A 21610-nucleotide genomic window follows, 5' to 3' on the forward strand; every position below is an offset into this window, starting at 1 on the left:
TACAGTAATGGTTGGAAAAAAACACTCAGACTTGAGAAAAGTTGCTTTTTTTGTCTTAATGTTTTTTTTTCTCAAAAGTGTTAACGAATGATTGAAATCCATATATAATAGCTCTATGTATTGAAATGCTATATTTCACAGGATTCAAGCTTCCGTTCATTTTCACTATCGCTGTTGTATTTCTGTTTATTTATATACAATTATCTATCTAAGTAAAATACATGTTAATGTGTGTCAAAATGTTTGTTGAACATAGCTTCAGTTGCTAAATATGATTGACATCGATTCTAGCCATACGTATTTAACGTTTTGGTATTTTGACCAATAGCATAAGGATATGGGCGTGGCTTAGTAGTCCCGCCTCTGGGCCTCAGCCTCTGTCATTCCCGAGCGGATAGTTTGTTGTCAAAATGGAGTTCTTACTTGGCAATCCATACAGCACTCCTGTGGGCCAGTGTGTAGGTACGTTATCCTTTAACTTTTTTATTAGATACGTTATATTGCCTCTATCGTATATAATTTTAGCGTGGACAGGCATTAGGTGTTTTTCACTAGGATTAACGGTACCCTGAGGTCGCGCCAATGGAAATAGCCAGCTAGCAAGAATCAATGCAGCAAACGTCATCTACTTGGAATGAGCTTTTAGCTAATGTTCAGCTAACCCACCTAAATTATTAGTCCGCTTTAATTACAGGTCTCAGCTTTTGTGTGGAAAAGGCAACTGAATAAAATGATAGGGCTTGAGCAGTGTTGTGACATGGTTTAAAGTGGCTTTGCTGTGCGGAAGTTCAAAATGTCAATAAGTCCTGAACAATAGTTGACCACACTGTTTGGTCAGCCTTGTTGGTTTTATAAATCTCAAAGCTCCGTGTTGTGGCCCTTATTTGTTCTGCAGAGGAGAGAAACGTTGCTTACCACATCCCTTTGGTGTGGTTTCATCTACACATGCAGTTCTTGTTTGCAAAACAGCTCAAAGGTAAACATCCTCTGACCCAGAAGAGGTGATGCTACAATGACTTTGCTGTGTCCTCATCATGAGGGAATGGCACACATTATAAAACAAAGTGCGATTTAAACTTACGGAAGAGATTTTTTGCTTTGTCTTAGATGAGAATGGTTGCAATAAAGATGCTAATTATTTTTCCTACTTTGCACCCTGGGCTTGGAATAATGTGCATTAAACACTTTAATAGCTTAGTCTCCTTGGAAATATATAAGGCACTATCTCCTTTCAGCCTCAAGGGATTTACTAATTAAATAAAGGTTAAATCAATTATTTAAAATATATATATATTTAACCTTTTATTTAACCAGGAAAAGGCTCTTGAGGTTAAAAATCTCTTTTTCAAGACTGTCCTGGCCAAGACAGGCAGCAGCACAAACAAAGTTTCAGACGAACAATGAGCAGCCTTACTTACGAACTTAACACAGAATACATGACTACAACACAATGAAAGACATGAAATAACAACTGAAACCAGTCAAACTTTGTCTAAAACAACCACAGTCATAAATATCTTCAGCTACAACCAGATGTGTCTGCCTCAAAGTTATTCAAGAGCACCTTAAAAGCATCCAATGAGACAAGTTCCTTTAGTTCCAGGTCTTTTTCTAATTTGTTCCAAGTGTAGGGAGCAGCCTTTTCCCCTGTTCAGTTCTGACCTTTTGGACAGACAGTAAGAACAGGTCCTGGGACCGGAGATTGTAGGCTCCTGCACTCTTCTGACTGATGTAGTTTAGAAGGTACAAGGGAAGCATACCTAAAATAGACTTGTCTATATATCTTAAAAATAGAGTTATTTTGCTTTGTTTCCTAATCAGGTTAAGAAAACCTAGTCAGGCTCAGTGATTAGGAAGTATCCACTCTGGGGACCACCATACTTCCTTTTCTCAGATAACTTTTCATCCTCAGTTGACTTAACATTTGAAACAGATTTTTTAAATTCCAGTTAGTGTAAACAATCCTCCAGAGTTCAACCAGCATTTCCTGATTTATGTTCAGTTAGGCCCCTGCCAAACAGATGGGGAACCATAAATGCAGCAGCTGTCGCAGAAGAATTTTTTTATTCCATATTTCTTTCCGTGAGTAAAAGTTGAACAAGCTGCTGTTTAAAAGAAGGAGCTGTGCGTGCAGAACTCAGGGTTCCTCATGTTTTTAACCAGCATGTCCTTCACTTCGGAGTGCTTTAATCAAGTTTCTTAGCACACAAGATAGAAACAGTTTGGTAGAAGGACAAGTATGAGAATCAGAAGGCCTTTGGTTTGACCTCTGGCTGAGTGAGAGTTGCAAACCACCCACTGCTCAACTGCCGTATGCCATGTCATCTAAGGCTCAACATTTTACTCTACAGAGTTCCTTCCAGGTCACGGATGCAGCAGACTGTATGCAGAACATCTCAGATTTCCCTGTATCATAGAGAGAGAGAGAGGTAGCTGCTGCATCTCCAGCCTGGTCTCTCCCCTCAAACTGCTGAGCGGTGCAGGGTTGTACAGCCAGCTGGGCCTCTCGGTTGCAGTGGGACTGAACACCACAGCAGCAGGGTAAAGGATCTGCTTACCTGAAACAATGACAGAGAGATTGACAGAGGAGACTGATAAGGAGGGATACATTGTGAAGAACTTAGTAGAGCTTTTTAATTTCCTGTAAGTGACTAAGGCAGTGGTGGGGTTAGAGGTAGTGAATGATGTGTACAGTGTGTATCATCTCTTGTTTTATACTGCCGCGTCATGGTCAAGGCTCTTTGCCTGTCCCTGCTGCTCTTTTCCCAAAAAGTATACAAGTCGGAGAGAGGCTACTAGTACAGCGGTGTAAAGGAACAAGTTCAGAGAGAGGTTTTGGATATGCTGTTATACATTCACTGATTTTACCTGAGTAAGATGGAAAAATATTCAAATGCACCTGTTAATGGTTAAACTACATTAACGTGATCCTGAAGCGCTGTTAGAATGGAAGCCTGAGCTTTATAGGTAGGCCTATAGGTCAGTTTGAAGGAGCAATTCGCCCCTGGAAAAAGCCACTGTCAGTCAGAGCTGGTGTTCTCTGTAAGAAGCAATAATATTTGAAATTGGCGCCATAGCTGTGGAGAAAGTTGTACAAACAGCTCGTGGTTTCGCCCATTCTACATTCCTACAACACCCAGCGTGCATTGCGCCCCTCCCTCAGAAAGCAACAGCCCAACGAGAGACGCTGGAGTGAAATACTACCGTTTTTGCAACAGCCAATGGCTCAGAGCGATACAGAGTCTGCAATATGGCGAGAATATATCGGTGGATCGTCTAAAAAAATGTTCAGGTCTGTGGCTACATTTCAAACCTGACAATTTTGAATGAGACATGACATCGGAGGCAGGCGTCCTAGATTGACGAAGTGGAAAGCGTCCTCCAAAGGCATAGAGCGAAATTGCATTTTTTTCCTACCATAATGGCATTAGCTCCTCATAATAGCATGATAGGACTGAGGTTGAAAATCGGTGAACTGGCCCTTTAACATGGTTCAACTCTGGTACCAAAGTTTATTCTTTCCAGAATGTCAATCAAAAATTTCAATTGAGTATCTTCCACTATTTCTGCAGAAAAGTTCCTTCTGAGTGCTGGTTGATGTTGTGCAAAAGAGCTTGGAATATAACCAGAATTTGCAGCCATTTTTAATATTAAGTCGACCAGCTTTTAGCTAGCGTGTCAGACTTCTCCTATTCTTGAGTCACCAAGAAGAAGGAAAAAGTGAGTTAACACAGCAAAGACAGAAGTGGAAAATGTGTTGTGAAAGGAAGAGTCTTAAAAGGAGAAAACGTGGAGGATGGTGCCAGAGAGGGACAGAGATTTGTGGCTTAGTTGGCAGTGCGTGGCACGGCCTGCCACCGCTAAAGCCATGTGATGTACTGGCTTCACTGGTGTGGTGTCGATTCCCAGGACTGGGAGGGATTAGAGGGGGTTGACACAACACCATGAATGAATGCACTAAGCAGACTTTATACTTCATTAGCAAGGATGTGATTGTACAGCGTCGTTCTAGCTCACATCATATGAAGAGATCAGGGTTTTTTTTCGTTTTCTTTCCCCCCGTTCACCCCTTACTCTGTCCGCCGTTGACCTGGCAATCTACTTGTAGGGATTAAATGGGATGTCCCAGGGGCAGAAGCTGGCTCTTCCAAACGTACTCTAAGAAGAGTACGTTTGTCTCTTAGTCTGCTAAGGCTCAGTACATAGTTCTTAAATGCTGCTCATATTAAAATGTATTACATATGTTTTGTAGATAAGTGATTTTAAGTGGGATTTAAAGAATGAATAAGATGCCTGTCTCTCTGTGCTTGCCCATTCTGTGACAAGTTGATCACAGAGCATGAATAAGTCATGGCTGTCAGGCTTGTCCAAACGTCGAGCTTCCCAAAAGGAAGGCAAAACGGCCCAGCGAGAGGCTCATGGCCTGGGCATGACAGCCTGCTCAGGGCCTCTGGGCTTCGGGGAGGAAAGCTCCTCCTGTCCAAGCTCAAGTGTCATCTAATGAGAATCTATTGAGTGTCAGTCACAAGAACTCAGTCACAGCTCACTTCAGTAGAAAACCTTTTTTTGTCTGCCAGCCTGGAAAACATCAGCAGTCGCAGATATGATGGATGGATTCGGTGACGGGAGAGGAAGGAGGAGACAGAGCGAGGAACGCAGCGGTGACTGCAAAGCCAGTTCATCACTGTAGCCTGACACTGTCTGGTTCACATTATTTCCTGTCTGTAGCCTTTTAGATGGCAGAGTGGGGCATGAAAGGGGAAAGCAGGTCTCCGTGAACGCAACACACCCATAATCAGCTTCACCTTCCTTTGAGATTCAGCTGTTTCCAGCTAAATGTTTGCTTCTCTCAGTAAGTTATTAGCAAGTCTTGGCAGATGGCGTTCGCCAGTGAGTCCAGTTGAGCTCGAGGTTTCAGCCTGTTAAAAGGAAGTTATTTTCCTTGCTGCTATACCTGCTGTGGCGCTATCTAAATAAAAATATAACGCAGCAACAGTTGGTGACCGTATTTTATAGCACGAGAGCCTGAGGAGTAAATCCTATGAAAAGTAAATAAGAATTGTACTCGTTTGATCTGGCTCCTGATCCCTGACCCACGACCGAACCCTGACTCTTTAACAGAGCTTAGTTTGCTATTAATGGCTCTCGCTTGGACAGACTTTCCACACCTAAGAAAGAGTGACAAAGCAGGCTCGCCAGAATTTACTCGTAAAACTCGAGTACGAGTACCGCACCCGAATACCTCTTTACAGCTTGACGTTAGCCTCCCGTTAGTTCAGCAGGTAGGCGGAGAAGCAAAGTTGAGTGTTAAAATGTCAGCAACAGTTGCAGTTGCATCATTATGTCTATCTACTTTGTTACAGTCAGAAAGTGAAGAACATCTGATGGAAATGAAACATGTTTTTAAAGTCATTATGAGAACTGTAATGATATTATTAAGTACTCATATCGGTACTCGGTTTCGGAAAGCACCCAAATGTAAGTACTTGTATTAAAAGTGGTATCGGTGCATCCCAACAGGACATCCTGACATGCACAATTAATCATATTAAAATCGCGATCTCGATTCATACTTCTACGCAATCTCATTTCTAAATGACAACGATTCTGCCGCATTTTCATTCGACTGACAGTGTGAGAAAAGTTGAGTGAGGAAGCACCAACAATAAGATACATTTTTTGGCCAGAAGAAGAATATGGCTTCACACTTTCTTTCTTGTTTTTGACGTGTTTAGTGTACCTTTAATAAACGTTTATACTGAGAAAAGAAATCATGAACTCAATTTGAAGCAAGAAAATCGTGATTTTTCTCCAGAATCGTGCAGCCCTACTCTGTGTGCTCTGTGTATGTTGTGTTAGTCAGGATTTTATTTTACACTTTTTTTTTTTGTCTACTTTCTCTTTACAACAAATATTTGTAGCAGAACAAAATACACCCGAACATTACATTAAAGCTGAAAACAAAGAACAGGTTAGGTTATTTTTGTACTGGTAGTCATTAACTGGTACATTCTCTCAGTGTACCTCAGTGGTTTGAAGTGGGCGGTTTTACCCAAAAATAAACAGCACTGTTTACATTTATTTTTAAAACAAGGAACTTTTGTGGTAATATAAAAACACGATATATCTAAATCATGGGACAGTTAAAACGGGGTCGAACATTTGATTGTCTCTCACCATTGACCACTGTACATATTTTTCTTTACAAAATAAGGTTCATGCTGGTCCACTGGAAGAGGAGGGACTATGCCTCTCTATCTCATCTCAGGATTTGGGTTTATAATTAAGTTTTCTGACGGTTTAACTCTTAATTATTTCATATTGGTGTTTTTCTATGTTTTAAATGTTGCTCATTTAGTGTATATAATGTTATAGAGGACAAACGACTACTTATCTGAATGAAGAATGAATTCTCTATTTCTCATATTGCCTGTTTCCAAAAGATGTCTGGCTGACTAAAAAAGTGAAAATGAAAGAGACAGAGAGCGCTGACGTGTGTCACCACATGCTGTTTTCTTTAATCGCTCTGTAAACCATGGCTTGCTTTAATTAGTGTGCATCAACTTTAGCTCAGGTGACATCTCGAGCTTACTAATAAGACAGCTAGCAGGACACTAACACTGGATCAAGTATCAAAGCTAAAATTTATTTCAGCACTTGTCACCCTCAGCTTTTGATTGTTTAGTTAGCAAGCCTTAGGATTAACTGTTCTCAGATTAACCGAAACTATCTGCTGTCACAGCCACTTGCTTCCCGCCTCATATTACTGTAAATTCAATAACATCCAGATATTCTGTTGTTTCTCCAGAGAGGGCCACAGATGGAGGCCTCCAGAACGAGGACTGGACCCTCAACATGGAGATCTGCGATATCATCAACGAGACAGACGAGGGGTGAGCTGCTACGCTTTCTGGAAGTGAATCATTGTTGGGTTATAATTTAGATTTAGATTCATTTAGATTCTGGTTTCTGGATCGATCAGTCCCACAACTTTCATTGTTTCGTCGCACACTGAGTGGATAATAACGCTGACTTCACCAGCAGACACCACACTACAGAAAGCTTTTGTTTTATCCAGGTCAGGTGACACTGACACACATAATGAATTCTACTGTATGTAAGACGCTCATTACTGAATGTTATGCGAGACTACAAGATCGAGGTTTCCTCGGTTGCATAGAATTTCAAAATCTTAGTTTCCATACTTGGAATGAGTAAATATCCTTGAAAGGTTTGGGAAAGTCCTGGCATTTTGTAAGGTAATGTTTTAAATTGTAAGAGCAATTTTTCATGGGTAACCCTCCACACAATAACAACATGACACATTTAGCTGTTTATGTAACGCTGTAAGCATCAAAAATCTAATTTATGAAGAATACACTGAAAATACTATCAGTTCTGTTTTTCACTCAGGCCTAAAAGCCAGACTGATATCTGTGCTTACATAACAGTGATTGAGAAATTATAGTGATCCTTTACTTAAATGAAAGTACTGATACCACACTGTAAACTCTATTAACAGAATAAGTCTAGTCTTAAAATGTACCTTAAATTAAAATGTCAGTACAATCAGGAAACTGTACTCAAAGTACACAAAGTAAAAAGACTCAACTGTTATTCTTTTATTGTTTTGTATTATATAATGGTATTATTATTATTATTATTATTCATGCATTAAAGTAATTATCTCGAAGATTTTCATTTAAATAATGTTTGTTGAGTCTCTATCTATCGCCGAATGAGGTAACACAATTGTGATCGAGCCTATGGCCCGCTGATGAAAGCCTTTGCATTTGCAGTATTACAGACTGGGTGTCTGTGGCGCCCAGTTAGTGACGCGTTTTCCATCAGCCAGCAGTGGTTGGTCTGCCAGAGAGGGTAGGCGGAGCTAAGCGGCTGCTTCTCCGCTCTCTGCGAGTGTTGCGAGTAAACAGTAATCTACTACGGCTGAACAAACAAAGAAAAGATGGATGACTACAGATACAACTTCAACAAGAAGTGAAAATCCAAAGAAAAAGAAACAAACTCGACGCTCCGATGAAGACAAACGGTCTGAAAAGGAAAGCGACCAAAGAGAACGAAACTGACATCTTCGAGATTACCACTTTATTAATAGTCCCACTGTATTTATAAGGAGGTGAATTGTCACAGAGTCCTTGAAATGCCTGATGACCTAATTTTTATTTTTGCTCCCCCATCAGTGCATCAGTGTTCATATTTATAGAAGGTTTCACTTCTTCTTCTGCACCATTCAAACATGTGATTATTTAGATGTTTAGTATCCTAGCAAATGATGATGATGAGAAAACATACTTCCTAACTTTTATCCACATTCCCATCCCATTCAGTTCAATTGTGGTGATGTATGTTAGAGGAAGTGTTTTCAGTTCAGCTACAGTGAGGCTTTTATCAAACAGGTTTTTAAAGCCAATATAAATGTAATCATCGTGGGATCTCGGCCAGTAGATCATTTATGCACAGAGTGACTTACGGAGGAAGAACATTTTCCATTTTTCTCTTTTTCCCTGCTATTCACATTCTTCATGCCTACACACACTCATTGTCTTGGCATGCGACATGGGGCCTTCTCTGTCATGCCCAGAAACACACACACACACACACACACACACACAGAGAGAGTTCAGCTCCATCGAACACTGAACTTCTTGTCCTCAAGATGTTCACTGAGTTAGACGATCTTTGGTGAGCGCTAGACTTATTCATGAAGTTCTGCAACTGAAAATAACTTTTACATGAACATATGTTGTCCTTACATGTGCTACTGTGTCAGAGGTGCAACAGTAAGTCAATAAATAAATGTATTGACAACTAGAGAAACTATTTTGATATGGATTAATGGTTTTGTGTGGTTTTAAAAGAGGAAGAAATGTCCACATTCTCATATTTCAGCATCAGTATGTTTGCTGGTTGCTTGGCAGCTTTGGGGAACACTGAGCAAGAATTTTCTGTCATATTGAGACCAAACTAATTGACTAATGATCAACAGATTAATAGGCAAATAGCATAATCTGTTTTATGAGTTCTAAGACAAGTAATCAGAAACACCCTGAAAACACACACCTACATACTGTATATTCGACTTTATACTCTATCTTCATCGAATAAATGTTCCGTATCTCATGAAGGAGTTCATAAACGCTTATTACGCCTCATCTGCAGCGAGGAGACGGGCAGTTTGAGTCAAAGAGCCGACCTGAGCTCTTCATGCATTGGCAGCTGTGATCTTGCCTCGGGAGAAACGGATAGTTACGCAGACAGAAGAGAGAAACAGACGGAGCGACGCTTCCTCTCTGTCTTTGTCAAACGGGGACACTGACAGCATGACTGGCGTCTGTTTATGTGTCACAGAAAAATCATTTATTCCAACATAAGTCAGAGATCGGGCGCTTTAGTCAGCTCTATCCTCTCTGCTGTTTCCCTCTAGGCCCAAAGACGCCATGCGGGCGCTGAAGAAGAGGCTCACTGGCAACAAGAACTACAGAGAAGTGATGCTGGCGCTAACAGTGAGAAGTATTTCCTTTTTTGTATTTTTGCATCGTTAAACTGGTATTTTAGTGTTGTTTCTTTTTATCGTGTAGACCCTGAATGTAACCAGATCTTATCTTCTCTCTTGATTTTATTCATCTGTGTCTCTTCTCCTGGCTGTTTTTTGCCCTTTGGGTCCCATTTATACCCACCAACTTCTTTATTCACTCACCTCTATGAGAGCTCTGTGTGTGATAAAAGTATTCTGAGATCTTTTGTGAGCACCACAGAGAAAGTCTTTCCTTTTCTCAGCTGCCTCACTCACAATCAAACCTTCCAGTTCGTAGCAGTATTTCTTTTGAATGGGCTATTCTGTTAAGTCTTCCTCTCTCTCTGCAGGTGTTGGAGACGTGTGTGAAGAACTGCGGCCACAGGTTTCACGTCCAGGTGGCCAACAGAGATTTCATTGACGGCGTGTTGGTCAAAATCATCTCGCCCAAAACCAACCCTCCTACCATCGTGCAAGACAAAGTGCTGTCGCTCATTCAGGTGAGGTACTGGGGCTGCCTCTGTTAAATTAAAAGTAATAATCTTGATTATTTTACTTTAAATAAATGTTAAAGTCGCTATCGCCGAATGAGGTAACACAATGGTAATTGAGCCTGTGGCCCACTGATGAAAGCCTTTACATTTGCAGTATTACAGACTGGCTGTCTGTGGCGACTTCGGGGTAAAAAAATCACAAGCGACGCCCAGTTAGTGACGCGTTTTCCATCAGCCAGCAGTGGTTGGTCTGCAGAGAGGGTAGGCGGAGCTAAGCGGCTGCTTTTCCGCTCTCTACAAGTGTTGTGAGTAAACAGTAATCTACTATGGCTGAACAAACAAAGAAAAGATGGATGACTACAGATACAACTTCAACAAGAAGTGAAAATCCAAAGAAGAAGAAACAAACTCGACGCTCAGATGAAGCAAACAGTCTGAAAAGGAAAGCGACCGTCAGCCAGGAAAATCAAGAGTTACAACCGGAGCCAACCGTGGACGTCACACATGCAGCACTGTCTGGATATCTGGGAAGTGTGCTCCCGCAATTACCGTTTATCACCATAGGAGCCGCCTAAGAGAACAAAACTGAGATCTTTGAGATTATAACTTTAACATGGCACATAAGCCTCTATCTATTTTACTGCCTTTGGCTTTATTCTCATATTGCTAAATGACAACCACACTGCCCAGTGTGAGGGTAACACTCACCACTGGTAAATGGCTCTCAGGTCAGTGGTGGTTTCTGGGAAGCCAGGAGGGTGCTGTATGTTCCACTTCCCAGGTGTTGCAACACAGACTGTGTTCCTCTGGTGCTATCAAGTTACGTGAGGTCAGCTTGACCGACAAGTGGTGTTCTTCTCTCTTTCTGCTGTCCTGTAGTTATTTTTAGGATTTTGTGAAAGACACCTACAGAGGCTCCTTTTTTAGTCTTTCTTTAATTTGCTCATCTTTTTACATCATCAGAGAGCATCTGGCAGGAAGTTCCTTGACCTTTTACACAGGGAAGGACTGTCCTGTACCCACATAGCTTCCTAAAATTAATTTTTAGTACCTTGTTTATCGAACTGTGTGTGTGTGTGTGTGTGTTGTGGCAGGCTTGGGCTGATGCCTTCAGGAGCAGCCCCGACCTAACTGGCGTGGTCCACATCTACGAGGAACTAAAGAGGAAAGGCATTGAGTTCCCAATGGCAGACCTGGACGCACTGTCTCCCATCCACACACCACAGAGGGTGAGAAGAAAAGAGACACACAAACAGTGCAAACACATTTATATACACACCTGCATTTATTTATGGATCTGTTTTTTCTCCCAGGGTACCCCAGAGGTGGACCCAGCCATGATCAAGTACCTAGCCCCTGCTTCACCTGCTGTTGGGACTCCTAGACCTTCCCCCACCCCTGCCTCTGTAACAGAGGATCCCCAGGTGCCCGGCCCCATCACAGCAACCCCTGAACAGGTGAGGGGCATTCACAAAACATTTTACTATTTAAATTAGCTTTTTGCTGCACTTGTTGCTATAATCTTTTAACTTTTAACTGCTCATTTTAGAAAATTAGGATTTTAGTCGGATATCTTGGCTAACTCCCGCCTTCAGGAACATCTGCAGCACAGCTGAAACTGAATAAGCCCTGAGTGTACACTCTGACCTTCTGTGCTTTCAGATCGCCCGACTGCGCAGTGAGCTGGACGTAGTGAGAGGAAACACCAAAGTAATGTCGGAGATGCTGACAGAGATGGTCCCCGGCCAGGAAGATGCCTCTGACCTAGAACTGCTTCAGGTCTCTTATCCAAATACATTCAGCTTCACGCCGGCCTGATTATTCAATGCTCGATGCTGATTTGAATTTAATGTGGTTTTAATGCTGCTTAAAGCATCAAGTCAAATCCATTAAGAAGACAATTAGCAGATGTTAATTCAGAAGCAAACAGCTTTCCAACACGGCCGTCAGCTGAAAAGTGTTAGAATTATGTGCAGCCACCAGGGGGAGTCGTGTCTCCAGATTTCAGAGGAAGCCCTAATCTCTCCCACACTTACCGAGAACCAGTTGACTGTGGTAAAATTCCTGGAATCTGCAATTAACCACTGGTAACTAAATTCATGGAGAGTTTAATCCCCTCAGACCAAATCCACTCAGGTGTTTGTGTTAAGCTGCAAAAAGCTCCTGAGCTCAGGTGCTCGTGCCAGATGTAACCTTTTCTCGTTTTCTTTTTCATGCTGCTCCAAATGAACCCTCTAAAGAATGTTTACAAAGCAGAGCAAATATGTCTTCTGTTTCTATCTATTTTTTTTATCTATAATTCTGATGATGAATCTGTTGCTTTGTCAAGGAGCTGAACAGAACATGCAGGGCCATGCAGCAAAGAGTGGTTGAGCTGATTTCGCGTGTCGCTAACGAGGAAGTGACCGAGGAGCTGCTGCACGTCAACGATGACCTCAACAACATCTTCCTCCGATATGAGAGGTACGATAGAGCAAAACTACCAGTCAAGGAAAGGCTGATATAACACGCTTTTTGTTGTTAGGGTGCCCTGTTTGTCAAAAGAGTTGTTTTTTTTATCTTAAAGTTATAATCCCGAAGATCTCAGTTTCATTCTCTTTGGTGGCAGCTATGACAATAAACAGTAATTCCGGGAGCACACTTCCCAGATATCCAGACAGTGTTGCATGTGTGACGTCCACGGTTGGCTCCGGTTGTTTTCCTGGCTGACGGTCGCTTTCCTTTTCAGACTGTTTGCTTCATCTGAGCGTCGAGTTTGTTTCTTTTTCTTTGGATTTTCACTTCTTGTTGAAGTTGTATCTGTAGTCATCCATCTTTTCTTTGTTTGTTCAGCCACAGTAGATTACTGTTTACTTGCAACACTTTAAAAGCAGCCGCTTAGCTCCGCCTACCCTCTCTGGCAGACCAACCGCTGCTGGGTGATGGAAAACGTGTCACTAACTTGGCACCGCTTGTGTTTTTTTCCGCGAATGTCGCACCAGACTACCCTTCCGTAATACTGCAAACAACTTTCTTATTTTATGTCCAACAACTGAACTTGGTGTTTTGCACACATTTTGTAAGGTGATGATTTGGTCTCAGAGTGGATAAATAATTGTTGCTTATTAGAACTTTGCTGGTCTCTCAATCCACTGTTCTAACAGCGAAACACCAGATGGAAACAGTTATCCTTGGAAAGTTGAATGTTTTGAGAAAACATGCGTCACACAGATTGAACACAATTTGACTTCAAACACCACAAAGTTACAGGGCTTGTATGAAGAACTGAGCACAACTTGTTCCTTTTAAACATCACGCTGCTTCAAACTGCCAAAATGTGTCTTTCATGAGGTGTCTGAAGATGAAACATTTGTAAGCATTTGAACCTCAAAACATTCAAAGGTTTCTGTGCTGCTCGCAGGTACGAGAGGTACAGGTCGGGGAGAGCTGCGCAGAACAATGGGGTGAGTATCAAAAGCCCAAAACTCTTGTTCTCTGCTTGCTTTGGCATGTTTTCAGAACATTTTGAGCTTTGTTACATTTAACTTGTCTACATTTGCATTGCCTGAGGCACACTGTCTAACGTTCAGGCTGCTGTGAGAGATGTTTCAAACACAAATTAGTCCACATAATCATTTGTTGAGTTCATTTGACCAATTTAGCATCTGAATTGATGATTAGTATTTACGCTGTGTTACAGTAGCGAACACAGTCCACAGCAGCATTATTATTTAATGATTTTTACTGGGTTATCTCTCAAAACATCCCACATCAATGCTGTTTTTATTTTGCATTCTGTTGATATTTCTGTCTACTTTGTCTGTTTGTGTTGTGCCTAGCTGATGGAGGCAAGTATGATGCTATAGTTAACGCTTTAGTAGACCCATATGACGTGTCAACATCAGTAGCACTGTGTTAAACTACATACTAACATGTCCTTCCCTCCCCTTCTTCTTGCCGTCTGTTTCACACTTTCAAGTCTTGTGCAACTGTTTATTCGACCCTCCGTATAGCTCCAGTACAGTGAACTCCTGACCCACAACGCTGTCTCTAACTGTGTCAATAGTGGACGCTGTAGATTTCAGTAGCTAATTTAGCTCTTTATACAAAGGGCAAACCCCTCTATTATCTAACCTCTGAACCTGTTCTTTCTGAGCACTGTTATGATAATTAAAGCACTGTATTTTGATGTACTTTCATACTTTGAGAAGTGACATTGTCATAATTCCCGAGGCCCATCCCTCTTTGTCCCCTTTCAGATGTTAAATGAGGCCACAGAGGACAATCTGATAGACCTGGGCCCAGGCTCCCCTGCAGTTGTCACACCCAGGATCACCTCCAGCCCTCCATCCCACTCCCCCGCCGGGGCCACTGCCTCCCCAGCCCGAGACCCCCCTCAAGCCGCGCTGACCTCCGCGCTAGCTGGTCTTGGTAAGAATAAAATGGAAGCAATTTTGTTCTGCAGTGTGCATAGAAAGATACTTCTTGTTTCCTAATTCCAGCTATCAGAAAAATACACTCCTACTCAGTTTCTGCAGATGTTGCATTGGAGAAGCAGCAGAGTGTAAAAACGGCTCTCAATCCTGCTACAAATAAGACACTCTTCCCTACTAGTGCTACATCCCCTGTTGGTCTCCTTAAAGTCTTTGCATGCTATAGTATTCTGGTTAAAGTTTAGATCTCTACTTCTCTCTACTTATTCTATCACTGCCTTTGTCCTCCATCACTGTCCCTTCTCCAGATGTAGCCTCAGACAGCGTGAGCGGCACCCTGTCCTCTTTACCAGGCCCCAACAAGGACGACTTTGACATGTTTGCCCAGACCAGGAGCAGCTCTCTGGCTGAACAACGCAAAAAGTAAGGCCAGATTTTGTTTTGTTTCTTGAGTCATTATTTCAGGGTGTCATTTATTTTAAAAGCCAGCTCCAGTCATGTTTGAAAGAATAAATAGTGTCTGATATGTTTTTTCCTCATTTAAAATTCCCCAATCCAGATGTAGCCTCAGTGCTGCATGTGTGACGTCCACGGTTGGCTCCGGTTGTAACTTTTTCCTGGCTGACGGTCGCTTTCCTTTTTAGACTGTTTGTTTCATCTGAGCGTCGAGTTTGTTTCTTTTTCTCTGGATTTTCACTTCTTGTTGAAGTTGTATCTGTAGTCATCCATCTTTTCTTTGTTTGTTCAGCCATAGTAGATTACTGTTTACTCGCAACACTTGCAGAGAGCGGAAAAGCAGCCGCTTAGCTCCGCCTACCCTCTCTGGCAGACCAACCACTGCTGGCTGATGGAAAACACGTCACTAAGTGGGCGCCGCCATCACCATTGTGTTACCTCATTCAGCGATAGATAGTGACCCAAATAATCTTTGAGATTATTACTTTCACAAACTTTTTTTAATGTGAAATATATCTAAGTATAACATTGAATTTGTTTTTGTTCATGATATTTATTCTCTGTCCTCAGTGCTTTATCTTAACTTTACTGTTTATGTCTTTTGTGCGCAGTGTAAAGTATGAGGACCCTCAGGCTCTGGGCGGCCTGGCCTCTGCTTTGGATGTGAGACAACAGAACGCAGGAGGGGTGAGTACACTGGTGCATGTAGTTTAATGAAACTGTCTTTTACCCTTATATGGAGTGTGGGTGCTGTGATATTTACACGGCTGACGAGCCTTCATGTACCAGTCTGTCCTCAGCCCTCGGTCACTCCCTGCATGTGATGGTCTGTAATAACACATGTTCTACAGTAACATTTGACCTGTGCGCAGTGATACTTGAAGCAGAGCTTTGTGTATTGACTACAACTTTTATTGACCAGCTAAACTAGGTAACTGGTCAAATGTGAGGTTTTGTTTAGAGTTTGTTCTGACAAATGATTAGCTTAATCAGTTCTGTGTTTACTTACAAAAACAGATTCATATCAGCACCTTCTTCATTCAGCTTTTATTTTGTATTTAATTCACACACAACACAAGAATCAGACACACAAGTCACATGTTCGTCCTCATTCTCCCCGTCTGAGCACACATTGCAATATATTTGCATGGTTATCACTATGTACACAGATGATTCTGTAACCTGAACTGCCACGCACACATGCTGACACACACAAGCACACACAGTAGTGATAGTGCATACATCCCTTTTTTTAATGCCTGGTACACGTTTACTCGAGGGAGTCTTTTTCCTCTTTTATTTGACTCATTTTCATCTTTATGGAATGAACATTTTTTCTTCCTTTTCTTCCGTTCTCCCTTCTCTTCTCCCCCTTTTTTAAATGCCAACCGTCTCTTGCATATTTGACTTCTTCTCTGTCTCTCTCTTTCTGCACTGTGTGCTATGCTGTGTTGGGGGCCTGCTACCTTTCTTCTCTTGTGTAAGGTGTTGTTCTGTTGTTGATTCAGCTGAGGGTAAAAGGGGATGATAACCCAGCAGATCAGGAGCTGCCCATAGACAGCTGGCTTATTACCCAAGGAATGGTGAGGACTCCATCCTCAGTGTGTCCTCCTCCTACCCCTCCCTCGTGTCCGCCATCACCCCTGCTCTCCACCTCCTGCGGCATCATCCATAAAGCTCATGAGCTGCTTTTCATTTTCAGCCTCATCTCACTTCTCTGTCCTGGACGGCTTGAACAAGCCCAGTACAGGAAAAGATCCCCCCTTAAACAACCACCTCCATGTTAAGTACCCATATGTACTCTATTGCTGGGCAATATGACATTACCTCAAGACAGTAGAGGTTTGAAAACAGAGGCTTATTTTTCCAAACTCCTGTTGAGGTAGTCATCTATTTAACATCTGTTTTAAATCTGGTATTTTTAGGCAGTGTTGCAAATCAACAAACAGGAGTTTAAGTAATTAAATGATACAACCAGTTCATTGGGGTTTTTTTTCCAGGATACAGTATGTACATATAAGGCAGCTCAATAGGGCCATTGTAGGGTAAAAAGAAATGTAAATTATCAAGCTGGGATATGGGGGTCATGTCATGCAAACCATCTGTATTTGCGAGATTAAAGTCAGAAATTTAAAACCAAAAGCTTGGATGAGGTCTGAGATATAAAGTCACAGGTTTTGGGGAAAAAAAACCTCTGAAGCTTTGAAGCTTTTTGGTTTCCTGACAAAAGTTTATCTCAATATTGTGAGAAACAATGTTTTCCTTCCAGAATGACCCCCTCCTCCTGGCTCTGTAATATTTTCTCCTTACAATTGCCCGATATGCCTTTGTATTCATAAAATCTATTATACGTTGATCTAACATTTTAATCCATATTGCCCATCTATATTGTACTCTGTTGACATGGGTGCTTAACACTACCCATTACTGATACTTTCCACTTTATCGGCACCCCTTTATTGGTGGGAAAAATGAGCCCGATGGCCGGGTCACCGGGAACTCCCATCACCTCTTAACACTCAGTACTAAAACTGCAGGGAAGTACAGATACTTCTGCTACACAGCAACGTCTAAATCAGCAATGATATTAAAGCAATATCACATGAGAGAGAGTGATGTTATACTGAATATCATCACGGATAATCACAGCTGTGATATACAAGCGGCAAATAGTAGTAATCAGCAATATTCTACAACAGATTAATTTTTGCTCCACCAATTTAAAGGTGGCTGCAAACTGCCCAGACAAACGCCGACAAACACGGGTCGGGTTTGGTGGAGTCGTGGAAAGTCGGACCAATGTGCGCCTTTTCCCAACAAATCACAAAACATTTTGAGAGAGCGTTCCCTTGACAGCAAGCCTGTACTCGCGTGTGGAACATCAGTGCGCACGACCTTCGTCCGTGTAAAATAAAGCAAAAACTTAAATAAGAAAAAGTAGGCAACAAAAGTCTGTCCTGTCCGCTAGTGTCTGGGCAGTGTGGAGCTGGCAGTTGGTTTCTGGAACATTCTAAAGACTGCAACTAGCAACTGCCAACTTTAGCATGTTGAGTTGTGCATTGTCTGGGCGGCGTGCAGTCACCCTAAGTTCACTCAGTGTCTACAGGTTACCACAGATAAGCTGGGTTTTTTTTTGTACATTTATCTGTATATTTTAATTTATATTCAACCAGTGAAATAAGAGTCTGCTGTGTGATTCAGACTTACCAGCTTGATTAATCTAAACATACGCAGTCTGCTGTAATGTTAAATAACAGTATTTAGAACACCTGGCTGAGGCGGAGTGATACACAGAGTGAAAAGTCCCAGTGATGGAATGCCTTGTCTCCAATCAGATTACTCGGTCGGAACTAACTGTTGTATAAAAATAGTTAAAGTACTGATAAAGCATCGTCTAAGCATACATAAATTAAGAAATGAATGGCAGTTTGCTGTGTCTCAGAGAGTATCTGTCAGCTCTCCTCTAACTGTCTTCGCTTCATAGATAACACACTAGATTTATATAACGTCTCACACTAACCAGAATAGATCAGCAAACTAACCTGAATCAGTAATGGTTATAACTGTAACAATTTTAAGTGATCGTTATAACTTGTTGAGTATACAGAACTCATATCAGCCGTGATAGAAGCAGACTTCTTGTTGCGCACTTTTCTCGAACATTTTCTCCCCTGTTCACACAGCTGCATGTGCGTTTTATTTCCTGTGAATGACTTTTACAGCTCCACTGCCTTGGCTTTCATTTTGAAACTCTCCTCCACTGTGTTAGCTGTGATATCAAGAGTAAAACCCCACCAACAGGGCCTCAGGAAAAGTATCATCTATTCAACTGGTGATTGCAAAGTTTCTTGAGCCACCGTTAGTGAAGTATAATCCAACACACTTTTACTTTGTGCCCGCACAAGTACGAACACAAACACACTCCATCCATATCAAAACGGCTTCCATCATCACTGTCACTGCGCGCTATGCAGCTATGCACAGTGGGCTCTGAAAGGTGTGCGTGTGTGCTCCATGGAGGGATAGCCCTGCCTCTCGACGGTCCCTGTGCTTTCAGCTTCTCCCATCCAATCAATTTCTTAATCACATTCAAGCCATTTGCTAATTAACTAATGATGTGGAATAATTAAGGCTGCTGTGTGACATTAGTCGGCAGCTGTTAAGCCATGTCAGCACTACAGAACTAATTAGAGCCGTACACAACCTGTGACTTCTCATAGAAGACGTTGCACGTGATGAAACAATAAAGCACGGACCTGAGAGGGGTCGAGTGTTTCTGTTGAGCAAATTTTGCTCTCATTTTGATTTGTTTTATTTTATCATCTCCCTCTCTGAGCCTTTGGTGATTTCTATTCTTGTTATTTTTGTGTGTGTTTTACAATTTTTTTGTGTTTGTTGTCGGGGTCGGGTCTCTTTCTGTTGTGTGGCTTTGGTGCTACCCCTTGGTTTGTCCATGGCTTTGCTCCATAGATCCCCGTATCGCAGTCCTCTGTCATGGATGACATAGAGGAGTGGCTCTGTGCTGACGTGGTGAGACCTCTTTACCTTGATTTATATCTTTTTCTCCTCCTTCTCTCTCTCTTCTTCCCTTGCTTTTTTTTGTTTTTCTTTGGTAGCACTTTTCATTCACCCACCTCACATAACTGAATACTTTAAACTTTCCTTTCACGTCACATCTTTTCATTCACTGTAAACTAACTTTTTCCACCAATGACTGACTTATAACAGTTTACTATGAGGTTCGAGTTACAAGTATAATGCGATTGATTGTCAACAGCGAAGATGAGGTTCCGTAATATATGCATGTGGAGGTGTCAGGGTTGGGCTCAAGACAGTTCATTGTTGTCTTCACCTACAAAACTGTTGGAGGATGCATGACTGTCAAATAGTGACTTGGTGTGGATTTGTCGCATTTTGTATGAACTTTTCAGGCATTTAACTTGAATGACGATTGTGTGCATCCGCTATTATGATGCTGACTGTACACAAAGGTTCTTTTGAAACTAAGAAAACTCCATTAATGATAGATTCTGCCAATTTGTGAATATAATCTCAAGACTTTTATTTCTTCTTAATAGAAAGGGGATACTGCAGAGGAAGGGGTGACTAGTGAAGGTAAAGACTGATCACAATTGTTTATGTTCTATCAATTGCTTATCCTTGTACTCATCAAAGTCTGATCATTCAATTTGTTTCGTTCAGAATTCGACAAGTTCCTGGAGGAGCGAGCGAAGGCAGTGGACTCTCTGCCATCTCCCCCTGCAACTGACCCTGCTCAGCCTGCCCGAGCCCTCGGCGGCTCCCAAAAGAAGGCTGAACGGACGGAAGACACCCTCTTTGCCTTGTAGACTGTTCTCAGAGAACCTCCATCGCTCCCTCTCGGGCGCCTAAAGGTCCTCGCCCGAAGTGATCCCTCCCAAGCAGTCGTTCCAGTCCCATTTCATCGCTGACTGGCAGTGGTGTAGCAAGTGATGTCCATCTTCTTGTCGTTCTCATGCTACAGTGTTGCTCTAACATGCAGAGGTCCAATATGTTTACTGCGCACAACTGCGTTATACTATATATGGATGTATTAATCTGTTAATATGGGATGTACTACTCGCAGCACTGCATCTCATTTGTCACGCGCCACCAAAGGAAGACAACCTTACTTGTCTGATGTGGTTTTAAAAATGTAGTATATTACTGCGGGAAAAATGGAAAGAGTAAACTGCAGCCAGTGCATTGAGTCAGTATGGAAGCATACTATAAGGGTTATATTGTGTTGTTTAACTAAATTGAGCTAATTGCTAATTTATGCATATATTGTTTTAAATGTTTGCTACATACGATGTACTAGCGCTGTGGTAATGGTCGTTCCATGCTATTCTTTTTTCTCCACAAATACTCCAGTTAGAGCTCTCGTCAGGCTACTTATACTGAGAAATGTGTGGAATGGCAACGCATATCTGACGCAGCAGTGTGGAGAAAAGATGTATGTAAGCAGGCTAGTTTGGCTAACTAGATATAAATGAGCTAAACCTTAGCTAAACTTGATGAGTGTATGCCAGCATTCCTTTAACCAAAGGGAAAAAGACACAAAAAAAACAAAAAAGCACCTGTTAGGATTTTCTGTTTTTTTTAAGGGGAAGGAATGTGCCCATGGAACATTTCCCATCAGCCTTTTCAGTCCTCTGAAAGGCTACAACAACCTAGCTGCGAAAAGTACGCTCTTGAACAACTACAAACACTTCCAGTCATTCCAAAGAATATAAAGGCTTTAATGACCAATTAGCACTGAATTTGCCTGTCGAACAATAATCATGTTCATGTGTTATAAATGTTAGGGGATCATGAACATTTTCCTTCCCCTGCTATATTAATGTCTGTGTTCTTTGATGCAAAAACAAATATATATTTTGTCCTTTGTGTTTACAAGATTGTTACTATTTTTCTAGGGGATGGGTAATGGTCCCATTTTGCACATATGTTTTCTAACTGTGTAATTGCAGCGCTTGTTCTGATAGAATTAGATTGATGGACTGTTAAAGTTAAGATTGCAAACAACTTTTAATCATATTCAAAATTGCATACAGATTCCAGACAAAAGACGGCATTTAAATTAGCAGTGAAGACTTAGCACTTGCACAATAGTCTGCTAAAGAAAACATATAGCTTACAGTAATGCACTGTTGTAAAGGATGTATTCATATCAGTAGACCTTCCTTATTCTA

The 21610-nt window shown here is 41.6% G+C and overlaps 1 protein-coding gene across 2 annotated transcripts; it reads left to right on the forward strand.

Annotated features, from left to right (window-relative positions):
- The first annotated feature begins 399 nt into the window (after positions 1 to 399).
- Positions 400 to 20971, forward strand: LOC138602670 (target of myb1 like 2 membrane trafficking protein). 2 transcript variants are annotated; one of them, XM_069674189.1, is made up of 16 exons: positions 400 to 462; positions 6809 to 6893; positions 9446 to 9524; positions 9886 to 10035; positions 11124 to 11258; positions 11343 to 11486; positions 11692 to 11808; positions 12359 to 12492; positions 13430 to 13472; positions 14268 to 14439; positions 14750 to 14864; positions 15509 to 15584; positions 16406 to 16480; positions 19368 to 19427; positions 19976 to 20012; positions 20100 to 20971. In XM_069674189.1, the coding sequence occupies exons 1-16, from the start codon at positions 411 to 413 to the stop codon at positions 20243 to 20245; spliced, it is 1620 nt and encodes a 539-aa protein (XP_069530290.1). In that variant the 5' UTR covers positions 400 to 410; the 3' UTR covers positions 20246 to 20971. The 2 variants fall into 2 exon arrangements, with proteins under 2 accessions (XP_069530290.1, XP_069530289.1); XM_069674188.1 differs by lacking the exons at positions 16406 to 16480; positions 19368 to 19427.
- The last annotated feature ends 639 nt before the right edge of the window (positions 20972 to 21610 follow it).

The sequence above is a fragment of the Semicossyphus pulcher genome, unplaced genomic scaffold (assembly GCF_022749685.1).
Source record: "Semicossyphus pulcher isolate SPU_LCO1_2020_fin unplaced genomic scaffold, fSemPul1.0.p SCAF_23, whole genome shotgun sequence".
In the NCBI taxonomy this organism is placed as follows: domain Eukaryota; kingdom Metazoa; phylum Chordata; class Actinopteri; order Labriformes; family Labridae; genus Semicossyphus; species Semicossyphus pulcher.